This window comes from Vicugna pacos, chromosome 12 (assembly GCF_048564905.1).
Source record: "Vicugna pacos chromosome 12, VicPac4, whole genome shotgun sequence".
NCBI classification, from domain to species: Eukaryota; Metazoa; Chordata; class Mammalia; order Artiodactyla; family Camelidae; genus Vicugna; species Vicugna pacos.
In genome coordinates, this window is record NC_132998.1 from 12,247,786 (window position 1) to 12,261,794 (window position 14,009).

A 14,009-nucleotide genomic window follows, 5' to 3' on the forward strand; every position below is an offset into this window, starting at 1 on the left:
AGATACCTCTATTTCCTAATACTACAATATTGAGTTGTTAGCCAATATTATAAGTCTATATGGTTATAATTATTTTTCTGCACAAAATAATTTTTTTTACCCCTCTTCAAGATGCCATTCTGTCTGGGATGACTGCAATCGATATTGATGAACACTACCACTGGATAGCACAAATGGAGATGTTACCAGAAACATTCAAATCTATTGAGAACAGTGTTAAGATACTGAGTAGGATTAGTACATCTTTGCTTGAAGAAAAGAGGAAACAAAAGAAAACAACAGGTAAGAGTGCTTTAAGACATCGGAAATAGATTTAACTTTTTCTAAAAAGAGATTTATTGAGTGCTAATTTATGTACCATAAAGTTCACCCACATTAATTGCACAATTCAGTGACTTTTAGTAAATTTAGAGTTGTGGAACTGTCACCACAATCTAATTTTAGAACATTTTCATCATCCCCAAAATATCCCTTCAGGCCCACTTGCAGTCAATCCTCATTCCTACCCTCAGACAACCACTAATCTATTTTCTGCCTCAATAGATTTGCCTTTCCTGAATATTTCATAAAATGGAATTATATTTATTTTATGTAGCCTTTTATGTCGGTTATGTCTGTTTTCTTTCATTTAGCATAATGCTTTTGAATTTCATACATGTTATAGGATTTATCAGTAGCTTCTTCCTTTCTATTGCCAATTGTACACCATTGTTTGCATATACCAAACTTTGTTTACACACTGACCATTTCATGGACATTTGGATTGGTCCCTCTTTTGGGCTTTTATAAATAATGCTGCTATCAACACACACATACAAGTTTTTGTGTGGACATAAGATTTTCATTTCTTTTTGGTAGATACCTACTAGTAGAATTTCTACATCATTTTTTGTCTATTGCTGGTAAACTTATGTTTAGCTCTTTAAGAAATTCTTAACTGATTTCCCAAATGACAGCACCATTTCACATTTCCATCAATGTATTAGGGTTTCAGTTTCTTTACATCCTCGATAACACTTGTTATTGTCTTTTTATTACAGCCTTTCTAATAGGTGTGAGGTGGTATTACATTTGGTTTTAATTTGCATTTCCCATGACTAATGCTGTTGAGCACTTTTTCGTGTGCTTATTAGTCACCCCTATATCTTCTATTCAAATACTTACTTATTTTTATGATTGAGTTTTAAGAGTATCCTTACATATCCTGGATACAAGTCCTTTATCAGAAAAGTGATCTGCAAATATTTTCTCCCAGTGCGTGGCTTGCCTTTCCATTTTCTTAATGGTGCCTTGAAGCCCCAGAGTGTTTAGTTTTGAAGAAGCTCAATCAATTTATCATTTTTTTCCTTATATTGATCATGGTTTTAGTGTTGTATTAAGCATGTGTTTCAGGGGGGAGGGTATAGCTCAAGTGGTAGAGCCACATGCTTAGCATGTGGGAAATCCTGGGTTCAATCCTCAGTATTTCCTCTAAGAATAAATAAATAAATAAATAAACCTAATTATCTCCCCCTACCGGAAAAAAAAAGAAAAGAAAAGAAAAAAAAGAACATGTATCAGTCAGGGTTCAACCATGGAAGCAGAACCAGGAGATTATATGTTATCTCTCTCTCCAATCTATTTATCACACTGCAATTGAGGAACAATCCTTTGTATTTTTTAAATCCTTTTAAATTTATTAGGACTTGTTTTACAGCCTAGCATATGATCTGTTCTAGAGAGTGTTTCATGTGCTCTTGAAAAGAATACTCTATTGTTAGGTGGAGTGTTCTCCAGTTGGTATATATTGTTGTTCTAATCTTCTACATATATCTTTACTGATTTTCTGTCTAATTGTTCTAGCCATTATTGAGAGTGGGATATTGAACTCTTCAACTATTATTGTTATTTTTCTCTTTAATTCTGTCAGGTTTTTTTTTAACTTTTTTTATTGAATTATAGTCATTTTACAATGTTGTGTCAAATTCCAGTGTAGAGCACAATTTTTCAGTTATACATGAACATACATACATTCATTGTCACATTCTCTTTCGCTGTGAGCCACCACAAGATCCTGTATATATTTCCCTGTGCTACACAGTACAATCTTGTTTATCTACTCTACATTTTGAAATCCCAGTCTGTCCCTTCCCACCCCCCATCCCCTGGCAACCACAAGTTTGTATTCTATGTCTATGAGTCTGTTTCTGTTTTGTATTTATGTTTTGTTTTGTTTTGTTTTTAGATCCGCATATGAGCGATTTCATATGGTATTTTTCTTTCTCTTTCTGGCTTACTTCACTTAGAATGACATTCTCCATTAACATCCATGTTGCTGCAAATGGTGTTATGTTGTCGGTTTTTATGGCTGAATAGTATTTCATTGTATAAATATACCACATCTTCTTTATCCAGTCATCTGTTGATGGACATTTAGGCTGTGTCCATGTCTTGGCTATTGTAAATAGTGCTGCTATGAACACTGGGGTGCAGGTGTCTTTTTGAAGGGTTCCTTCTGGATATATGCTCAGGAGCGGGATTCCTGGGTCATATGGTAAGTCTGTTCCTAGTCTTTTGAGGAATCTCCATACTGTTTTCCACAGTGGCTGCACCAAACTGCATTCCCACCAGCAGTGTTATTCTGTCAATTTTTGCTTCCTGTATTTTAAGGCTCTGATGTTAGATGTACATGTGTTTATAATTGTGATAGCTTCCTGGTGAACTGACCTTTTCATCATTATGAAATGTCCCTTACTGTCTCTAAAACCATTTTTTTTTTGCTTGTAAAATCTATTTTGTCCAGTCTTAATATAGTCTCTCTAGGTCCCCTGTGGTTACTGCTTGTAAGGTTTTGGGAGAAAGATCACAGAGTAGAAGTACCATTGTCACAATATCATTTCAAGGATACATATTATCAAACGATTTATGACTTGATGTTGACGTTGATCACTTAGCTAAAATAGTGCTTGTCAGGTTTCTTCACTGCAAATTTACTCTTTTCCCTTATTTTGCATACTGTGCTCTTTAAAAGGAAGTCTGTATGTGCAGCCCACATTTAAAGATTGGAGAGTTATGCTCCTCCTCCTCTAGGATGGAGTACCTACATAAATTATTTGAAGTTTTTATGCACAAGAGTTTATCTATTCTCTCTCATTTATTAATTTATTCAATTATTTATTTATATCAAAATAAACTCACAGATATTTAATACTTTGGTCTATAATTCAATACTACCTTATTTTCTAGGTCAAGTTGTTCCAGCTTTGGGCATCAGGACCTCTTTCAGTTGGTTCTTGTGCCCCTCTGACATGCCTCTAGCAATGTGGTTTATTTACGTATATATTTTAGCACTTCCTTACTTTCTGGTACTTACAAGATGCTTCAAGTTCATCTTGAATATTTCCTGCCCCAGTCCTAGAATCTGCCATTTCCCCAAGAATTTCCAGTTCTTTTAATTGGAGAATAGTACTAAAAGCCAAGATCTGGTTGCTAGGTGTGATCATTGCTACTGGGGTCATTTCTGTTCAGCCCTCTCATCTGACAGAGCAATAAATAAATAAATAAATAAATAAATAAATAAATAAATAAGTGTGTACTAACCCATGAATATAACACATCTCAAAGTATATGTAAAATCATCTGTAACTATGTTAAATTAAACATGAGTACTTCTTGATGTCTCTAATGCTAATCCATTATCACATGGATCATTCTAGCCATAATAAATTTCTACACAAACAATGAGAAATCTGTTCCTACCATCTACCATTCATTTACTTAATTGCTCAGTTCCAGTATACACGTATAGCAGTATCAGAATTATTAACCCATATCCCTATGGGAAACAATTTATGAACTAGAGTACATTCCTCATATGTAGTTCCTTTTGCCTTCATTCTTACAGAATCCTTTCCTTTCCAGTTACTTGGGTCAGCAACCCTCTTCCCCCTCTCCCCTCACTTCCACCATTTCTTTCAGTGAGGTTGTGTCATATATTTCTAACACAGTTAGATTCTCTTTTCATAGACTGAATTCCTCCCTAGGCTCCTTTGACCTCTTAGATGGTTATTTTTAAAAATTTGCCTACATCAAGTTTCGCTCTTTGTACTGTAGAGTTCTGTGGGGTTTGACAAATGTATATTGTCCGTATCCACCATTACAGTATCATATGGAATAGTTTTTCCGTCCTAAGAATCTCCTGAGTTTCATCCTTCCCCTCTCTCCCCAAGACTCTGGCAACTACTGCTTTTTTAGTGTCCCTATAGTTTTGACTTATCAAGAATGTCATGTAATTGGAATTATGTAGTACATAGCTTTTTCAGACTGGTTTCTATCTCTTAGCAATACATGTTTAAGTTTTCTCTGTGTCTTTTTGTGGCTTAATAGCTTAATTTCTTTTTACTGCTGAATACTATTTCATTGTACAGATGTACCAGAGTTTGTTTACCCACCTATTAAAGGATATTTTGGCTGCTTCCAGGTTTTGGTAATTAAGAATAAAGCTACTGTAAACATTCTCATGTAAGTTTTTTTGTGTGGACATAACTGAGTAAGTATCTAGAAGCATGCTTACTGGATCATATGATAAGACTACATTACTCTTTAAGTAATTTTGTAAGAAACTGCCAAACTGTCTTCTCAAGTATCGGTACCATTTTTCATTCTCACCAGCAATAAACAAGAATTCCTGTTGCTCCATATCCTTGCTAGCATTTGCTATTGTCTGTTTTTTGTTTGTTTGTTCATTTGTTTGTTTTGGGGGATTGGCTGTTTTAATGAGTGTGTAACAGTATCTCATTGAAATTTCAATTCGCTAATGACAGGTAATATTGAGCATCTTCTCATATGCTTACTTGCCATTAGTATATATTATTTCTTACCTTCATTTTTAAAAAAACAAGGGTTGTAGATGCATGCCACTTCAAAAAGGGCATTATTTCAGGGGATGAATGTGATAGACATTCTATAACACATTTAGAGAAGTGTTTAAAAACACAGTATCAACTATGGATATGTGAATGTTCACTGCAAGCTACTTTTTGACTGGAGTGTTACTTCAGTAAACAGATGTGTTAGCTCTTCTATAATACATATAGGGAAGTGTTTAAAAACACATGAAGTAAGGATGGCTATGAGAGTTGCACATGCATGCTACTTTGAGAAGAGTGTTATTTTAGGGAATGGGTGTCTTACCTTCACTTTTGGAAGAATAGCTTTGCTGGATATAGAATTCTTGGTGAGCAACATTATTCTTTCAGCACTTTGAATATATAATCCCACTGCATTCTACCTCCATTGTTTCTGATAAGAAGTGTCTTGTTAAATTTTCTGTGGTTCCCCTGTTCTTTATGAGTCTTCTTAATTGTGATGAGTCATTTTTCTCTTTTTGCTTTAAAAATTCTCACTTTGTCTTGCTTTCAACAGTTTGACTATGATGTTCTTTCTAGATATGGATCTTTTCGTGTTTATCCTACTTAGAATTTGCTGAACTTCTTGAATGTGTAGATGAGTGTTTTTCATGAAATTTGGGATGATTTGGCCATTATTTCTTCAAATATTTTAATGCCCCTCCCCTTCTTCTGGGACTTCTATTGCTTGTACACTGGAACATTGCTTGATGGTGTCCCACAATTCTCTGAAGCTTTGTTCATTTTTCTTTATTCTTTTTCCTTCCTGTTCTTCAGATAAGACAATCTCTTGTAATCTAACATCAAGTTAGCTGCTTATTTTCTTCTGTCATTTCAAATATGCTGTTGAGTGAATTTTTCATTTCAGTTCTTATACTACTCAACTCTAATTTTTCCACTTGGTTTTCTAATTTCCATCTCTTTATCGATATGTTCTATTTATAGTCATTGTTATACTTTCCTTTTATTTAAAATATAGTTTCTTTTAGTTCTTTGAACATATTTATAATTGCTTCTTTGGATGTCATTTTTTTCTGGTAAGTCCAACATCTTGCCCACCTCCTTGCCCAAGTCCCTGAGACAATTTCTATTGACTGCTTTTTCCTCCTTTGTATGGGTCACATTTTTCTGATTCTTTGCATGCTTCTTTTATGTTGAAAACTGGACATTTTAGATAATATATTGTAGCAACTCTGGATTTTGATTTTCCTTGCAACCTCCAGAGTTTTTTTTTTATTGCCTTTTTGGTTTGTTTTCTTAGTGACTTGCCTGGACTAACTGGGTGGAGTCTGTAGTCCCCACAGTGAGCAGCTACTGATATCTCTGCTCAGTTTTTTCTTCTTTTTTTCTTTTCATTTTTATTTTTAAAACCAAATTTTATTTGTTTTTGATTTTTTTTAGGGGGCAGAGGTAATTAGGTTTCTTTATGTATTTTTTTATTTATTTGCTTGTTTTTTTCTTTCTCTTTTTTAAATTAATTTTTTATTTTACTTTAATTTTTAGTGGAGGTACTGGGGATTGAACCCAGGACCTCATGCATGCTAAGCACACACTCTACTGCTGAGTTATACCCTCCCCCTTTAAACCCAAATTTTAGGGGTTACCTTTGGGTCAGCATAGCTTAGTGGTCAGTCAATGATTAGCTAATCATTAATTGATCCAGTAAGGTTTCTACTCTTTGCTAATGGATCTATGTATGGGTTAAGGAAATACTGTTTAAGTATTACTTTGCTCCAGATCAAATCAACCCCCTCAGGCAGTAGAGCTGTCAGCCCTCACAGCTTGCCTCACCCTGATAGAACTAGCAGGCCATAGGGCTGGAGAGTTGGAGATGAAAGTAGCTCCAGGCTAAAAGATCATAGACTTCCATTGTTCTTACTGAGGTTCAGTACTTTTTCTCAAATAAATTATTCTTAATTTATTGCATGCTTTTTGTCAGTTTCCAAGTCCTAAAATGGTTGTTCTTGTCAGTTTTGTTCAGTTTTGCCATTGCTTTTTTAGGAAAAAATTGCTGAGTTTCTCATTCAGCTCTTTTGGAAATCCCTTCAAATGTCTGACTTCTGTCTGTTCTTTTGTGATCCTTTTGAAAGAACCAAGTTTAGCTTTGATGTAGAAAAAGGAGAAAAGAAAGATAGAAACCCAAGAAATAAAATGGAAAGCACCAAACATAAGCAAAACCAAAGGAAAGTTTTGGCTTATAATGTAAAATTGTAACTGAAAGTAAGCTGAAGGCACAGCTGAGTTCTCCTAAACTCTGGAAGAAGTTCTAGTTGATTGTGGAAAAAGAGTCATTCTTTTAAAAGTAATACTATTTATTTTGGGGCCAAAGTTTCCTCATGAATCTTTACCCTATGTCTACCTGTTAATTTAGGCTAAATTCCTTAGGCTTAGCCATAGACAGAGCACAACACAAAAGAAGAAATGCAATCTCATTATTTTATGTTTTATTTTTTTGTATCTTCTAGCATCTAGAGGTTCTCTATGGAAATCCTGGAAAGAAAGAGTTATAAAGCGACCTGCAGCAGCTCATGCTTTAAGACCAGATCAGATGATTAGTGATGAATTTGCAACAAATACAAAGGTTTCAGAAATCCAAGATATGCTACAGGAACTCATAGGTACTGCAATGTTCAATAAACTGGAAAACAATGCTATTAAATATATATCAGCAACAATAGGAAACCTTTCTAAAGCTCTGAGTACACTAAATGATGAAGTAAAATTTATTAACCTCCAAAGTGCCAATATGTACATAAATGAGACAAGTGAAGGAGAAAAAGAGATTTCCCTGAAGATAGTACAAGATCTCAGTGAAAAAAATGAAATGCTTCAGCAGAAGCTTCAAGAAGCTGAAGAAAAATATGAACAACTCATTCAATCCAAAGGTGTAGAACACCAAGCATTGCCCACATCAACGTTGGAAGTGTTATCTGAGCCTTCTCCACAATCATCCATGGCCGTTAGCCAAGCTCACATAGAAGACAGTATAAACAACATTTTATCCAAAGAATTTAAAAACACTCCAGATGAGGTCCAAAGAAAAGGGACCAAACCCTTGGGGATCAAGTGGGACTCAGCTATTTCATATACAGATCCAGCAGAAATGATTTCAGATTTAACTGACCAGCAATACTCTTTACCTGAAAAAAAACAGAAAAAGTCTTCTGAAGATATCACTGAAGATAAGATATCAGAGAAGAAAGGTGGTGCCTATGAGAAAGATGAGACTAATCAGTATCAGTCACAGAAAGGAAAGCATGTGAAAGGTCCACCTGTCCCCAAAACATCTGAATCAAGTCCAAATGACGATAAAGGTAAACACAAAGTTGCAGGGACCAAACCTGATCACCACTTTGAGTTACCAGCACTGGAAGAGAAGAGAAAAGAAAGAAAATCTTTTTCTGAAGCCAAATCAAAGTCATCCACTGAATCAAAAAGTCAACATGCTGATTTCCCTTCTACTGACACAAAGAGCCAAGGTGGCAAAAGCGGAACAAGTAGTTTATGGGAACAACTCAGGAAGGCCAAACCTGAATATTCACTTAGCAAAAGCCAAATTTCTTCAGGGGATAAAGAGGAACTTACCACTGAGTCAACAGACAAAGAGGGCAAACATAAGATGAGTAGCCTAGCAGAACCATTCAGGCTGAGCCAACTGGATTATTCCTCTGAGAAACTGAAAATAAAAGGAAAGAAACACCAAACCTCTCCTGGAACCACTGCAAGCAAAGAAGAAAAAACTGAAGAGAAGGATATGTTAGTCTCCAACAAGAAAGTCAAGTCTTACGAACTTGTTAAATTACAACCTAGGACAACTAAAGAGACTTCAGACTCTACCAGAGCTCTAGGAAGTCCAGACAGCAAAAGTGAACAGAATAACCTAGAAGAATTTCAGAAAGCCATAATGGCATTCCTAAAAGAGAAAACTGATAACATAGGAAAGCCTTTGGATAAAAAGACTGTGCCAAAAGAGGAGCTGTTATTAAATACAGCAGAAGTTGAAAAATTAGGAATCATAAAGACAAAAATGGAGGAATATTTCCAAAAAGTGGCTGAATCTGTGACAAAAATCTTGAGAAAATACAAAGATATAAAAAATGCAGGACAAGTTGGAGAGAAACCTATGAAACAAAAAAAGGAAGTCTCATTTATGCCAGGATTGCATTTTCAGAAGCCGATTAGTGCAAAGTCGGAAATTAGTGCCTTACTTTCACATGAGAGCCTTGACCCACTAACTTACAATTTAATACAAATGATCTTGACTGAAATAGAAAGTGAAAGAGATGTTCCAGTAGCCTCAACAGTAGGGAGAGACCATAAGGAGAAGGAAAAACAAAGACAGGAGGAATATTTGCAAGAGGGTCAACGGAAGAATTTTGGTACAATTTTCAAACACCACTTGCAAGGAGAAAGGAGCTATGAGACAATAAATCAGAATTTGGAGAAGGAAGGGACATGGCTCCCAGTGAAGGAGGGAAAGCAAAGGCAACAGAAGCAGATACAGTGGAAAGAGGAAGAAGAGGTGTGGAAGGAACAGCAAAAACAGAGGATGCAAAAGCAGATTAAGCCAGATGAGAAGCAAAAGCAAGGGGAAGAGGAGAGAGAAGGGCATCAGAAGCCAAAGCAGCAGCACCTGGAAACATGGAAGCAAAAAATAAAAGAGCAAGGGGTGCTCCTGGAGAGGGAGAAAAGACAGCAGATGCTGCAGGTTCAGGAAGTGAGACACCTGGAGCAAGAAAGCAGTTGGGAGAGAGAGGAGGAGAAGCAGAAGCCAAGGAGAAAGGTAGAGGACTATGAAAGGCAGAGTCAGAAAACAGCCAAGGATCAGACAAAGACTTCTGAAGAGCTAGAACAGTTTCTCAGTCAAACTTCAGTGACATTGCCTCCCATGTGGAAGAGCATAACAAAAGATGCATTCCAGTTACAGCAAACAAAAAAGTTCAAAAGGAATCTTAAGAAATTAGAGATTCTTGAGGAAGGACAGCACCCCATACCAATCACTCCTCCCACTTTCACAGAATCTTCCTCACCCAGGGTCTTTTCTATTTCTGGACAGTCTCCCACAAAGTCCATAAATCTTACCCCTCAGCAGGCTCAGGCAATAGAAATTGATCTCACCCCTGAGGAGACCCAGACACTGGGAATCACTCCTACCTCTCATCAGTTTCAGGCGTTGGAGGAAACCCCTACTTCTAAGATGTCTCAGGGTTTGGAAGCAGCCCACATACTTGAGCAGGCACAGGCAGTGAGGACTCTTCTCATTCTAGACCAGATCCTTAAATCGAAGAACCCTTTCAAACTTCAGCAGGAACAGATATTAGAGGCATCTTTCACTCCAGAACAAGCCCAGGTACTGAGGATCCCAATTACCCCTGAGCAGGCCAAGGAAGAGGGGACTACTGTCACACCTGAGCAGGCCCAGGCTCAAGGCATCACCCTCACCCCTCAGCAGGCCCAGGCACTGGGGGTCACTCTCATTCCTGAGCAGGTCCAGGCTCAAGGCACCATCCTCACTCCTCAGCAGGCCCAGGCATTGGGGGTCACACTTACCCCTGAGCAGGCCCAGGCTCAAAGAATCAACCTCACCCCTCAGCAGGCCCAGGCACTGAGGGTCACACTTACCCCTGAGCAGGCCCATGCACTGGGGGTCACACTTACCCCTGAGCAGCCCCAGGCTCAGGGCATCACCCTCACCCCTCAGCAGGCCCAGGTACTGGGAGTCACACTCACTCCTCAGCAGGCCCAGGCTCAAGGCACCACCCTCACCTCTGAGCAGGCCCAGGCACTGGGGGTCACACTCACCCCTGAGCAGGCCCAGGCTCAAGGCATCTCCCTCACCCCTCAGCAGGCCCAGGTACTGGGGGTCACACTCACTCCTCAGCAGGCCCATGCTCAAGGTATCACCCTCACCCCCCAGCAGGCCCAGGCACAGGGGGTCACACTCACCCCTGAGCAGGCCCAGGCTCAAGGCATCACCCTCACCCCTCAGCAGGCCCAGGTACTGGGAGTCACATTCACTCCTCAGCAGGCCCAGGCTCAAAGAATCAACCTCACCCCTCAGCAGGCCCAGGCACTGAGGGTCACACTTACCCCTGAGCAGGCCCAGGCACTGGGGGTCACACTCACCCCTGAGCAGGCCCAGGCTCAAGGCACCATCCTCACCCCTCAGCAGGCCCAGGCATTGGGGGTCACACTTACCCCTGAGCAGGCCCAGGCTCAGGGCATCACCCTCACCCCTCAGCAGGCCCAGGCACTGAGGGTCACACTTACCCCTGAGCAGGCCCAGGCACTGGGGGTCACACTCACCCTTGAGCAGGCCCAGGCTAAAGGCACCACCCTCACCCCTCAGCAGGCCCAGGCACTGGGGGTCACACTCACCCCTGAGCAGGCCCAGGCTCAGGGCATCACCCTCACCCCTCAGCAGGCCCAGGCACTGGGGGTCAGACTCACCCTTGAGCAGCCCCAGGCTCAGGGCATCACCCTCACCCCTCAGCAGGCCCAGGCACTGAGGGTCACACTTACCCCTGAGCAGGCCCAGGCACTGGGGGTCACACTCACCCTTGAGCAGGCCCAGGCTAAAGGCACCACCCTCACCCCTCAGCAGGCCCAGGCACTAGGGGTCACACTCACCCCTGAGCAGGCCCAGGCTCAGGGCATCACCCTTACCCCTCAGCAGGCCCAGGCACTGGGGGTCACACTCACCCCTGAGCAGCCCCAGGCTCAGGGCATCACCCTCACCCCTCAGCAGGCCCAGGCACTGAGGGTCACACTTACCCCTGAGCAGGCCCAGGCACTGGGGGTCACACTCACCCTTGAGCAGGCCCAGGCTAAAGGCACCACCCTCACCCCTCAGCAGGCCCAGGCACTGGGGGTCACACTCACCCCTGAGCAGCCCCAGGCTCAGGGCATCACCCTCAACCCTCAGCAGGCCCAGGCACTGGGGGTCACACTCACCCCTGAGCAGCCCCTGGCTCAAAGAATCTCCCTCACCCCTCAGCAGGCCCAGGGTTTGGGGGTCCCTTTCACTTTAGAACAGGCTCAAGTATTGCAGGTTTCTCTCTCTCCAGAACAGTTTGGGGAATTAGGGGCCCCTCTCATCTCAGATAAAGTCTATGACTTAGAATCTCCCCATACCCCAGAACAAATCCAACTTTTGGGAACCCCCTTCACCCCAGGACAGGCCCGTTCCATGGGTATTACCCTTATGTCTGAGCAGGGTCTAAAATCTAGACCTTCTCTCATTAATAAGCAACCCTCACGATGGTGGGTTGGTCCTCCTTCAGGATATACCCTGGGAGTTGAGGGCTTTTCCATTGCTGATAAATCTGTAACAGCAAGTGCTCCTCACATTCCTAAGCAGTCTCCCGCAACACCTGCTCCTGTTGCTGAGAAGTCCACTATATTAGAGGTCTCTTCTACTCCTCTGCTGATATCAGGGTCTCCTCTTACACAAGCCCCCCTTGCCCCTGGGAAATCTGTGGGAATGAGGATTCCTTCAGACCCTGGGAAGCTCCTGGCACCACAGACTTTTCCTTCCTCTAGACAGAACCCAGTTTCTAAGGGTCAATCCACCTCTGTTCAGCTCCCAACACCAGTTCACAGCCTAGTATCTGGGTTTCCTCCCATTCCAGGGCAGCCCCTTGCACTGGAGGCCCTTCTTAGCTCTAGGCAGTTTCTCATATCTAAGGAATCTCTTCTGACTTCCCAGTCACCTCAGATATCGAAGCTCCCTGTTGTCCCCAGACAGTCCCTTATATCTGGAGTCCTACCCACCTCTGCACAGATTCCCAGTGTCTGGGCTCCTCTCTCTCCAGGGAAGCCCTTGGTTCCCGGGGCCTCTTCCATCCCTGGAGGGCTCTTGGAATCTGGACCCTTAACCCTCTCTGAGCAGCCTCAGGTATTCCAGACCCCTGCCACCAATGAGCAATCTCCCTATCTACAAGCCCCTTTTACCCTTAGGCAGCATCTGGCACCAGCGACCCTTCCTGGGCAAACTTCCTCACTATGGATCCTTCCTACCCCTGGGTCTTCCCCAACACTATGGGTGCCCTCAATCCCTGCAAAACCCCAGAAAGATTTATCCTCTCCTGTCTCTAAGAAAAGTAAGGAAAGACTGCTAATTATTTCTTCTCTGAAGTCTAAATCAGCATTGGTCCATCCCAGTGCTTCAAATTTCAAGGTATCTCAAGCCCCTTTCACCACTAAGAAGTTCCCAATATCAGAGGTCTCTGACACTTCTAAAGAAATCCAGATACCCCAAGATCCTTTTGCCATGGAACAACCTATAACATTTCAGTCTTGTCTCACTGATTACAGGACACCAGTATCACAAACCCCTGATAAGGGGGAACTTCCCACTCTCATGAAGCCTGTAACATCACTACCTTCTCTTACTATTCTTACCAAGACATCTCAGAGCTCACTTTCTGAATGGGACCAGAAATCCCGATTCCCTCCCATAGATAAGTCCTGGATTCTGACTTCAGTTTCAGGTACCAAGAAATCCAAGATTATGGCACCCACTTCCTATCCCCAAGAGCTCAAAGAGAAGTATTTTGTTGATGTGGAGGCTCAAGGGAAGAACCTGATTCTCTTAAGTCAGGCCACAAAAGCTTCTGGACTCCCTTCACAACTACATACAACGGCTAGGAATCTCATAATTGAGACCCTTCATACGGACGCAGTTCGGCTAGGATACGTATTCCGCAAGTACATTGCCTATAGGCTGATCCAGCGTGCAAGGTAGATGTAAATATTGTGTGTCCAGTTTTCTGGTTTAGTCCTAATTTCAAATATCCTCCCTATTGATCTATAAGTATGTAGATATTTGTCAGATCAGATGTTCTAAAAGATTCTTTTATAGGTATATATGGGATGGAAGCATATTTAAGATAGCAAAGGAGATAAACTTTTTAGGAAATAAGAAATGTCATGTAACATGTTCCATTTAATCTATTTATATCTCTAGGAGAGATGCTAAGGTATATTTTGTGGACCATGGTTGATCTCCAAAATATCAACTTCAAAAGTTTAGAAATGCTTCCCATTAATCTGAATTATTTTCACCTTCTTGGGTTCACCAGAAGATCTATGACTCTTAAAGTAGGAGACGTCAGGTTTATT

General features: G+C 41.1%; 2 protein-coding genes across 3 annotated transcripts in view; one reads left to right on the forward strand and one right to left on the reverse strand.

Annotated features, from left to right (window-relative positions):
• Nucleotides 1-14,009, reverse strand: part of LARP4 (La ribonucleoprotein 4) — a 132,497-nt gene that overhangs the window by 88,849 nt on the left and 29,639 nt on the right. The gene's annotated exons all lie outside the window — the stretch shown is intronic.
• Nucleotides 1-14,009, forward strand: part of FAM186A (family with sequence similarity 186 member A) — a 58,999-nt gene that overhangs the window by 25,781 nt on the left and 19,209 nt on the right. Inside the window, exons 3-5 of one of the 2 annotated variants that reach the window (XM_072972817.1) lie at nucleotides 112-282; nucleotides 7,352-10,101; nucleotides 10,210-13,628. In XM_072972817.1, the coding sequence (XP_072828918.1) occupies nucleotides 112-282; nucleotides 7,352-10,101; nucleotides 10,210-13,628 (6,340 nt within the window). Of the gene's footprint in view, nucleotides 1-111; nucleotides 283-7,351; nucleotides 13,629-14,009 lie in introns of those variants that run through there. The other variant, XM_072972816.1, reaches the window with a different exon arrangement.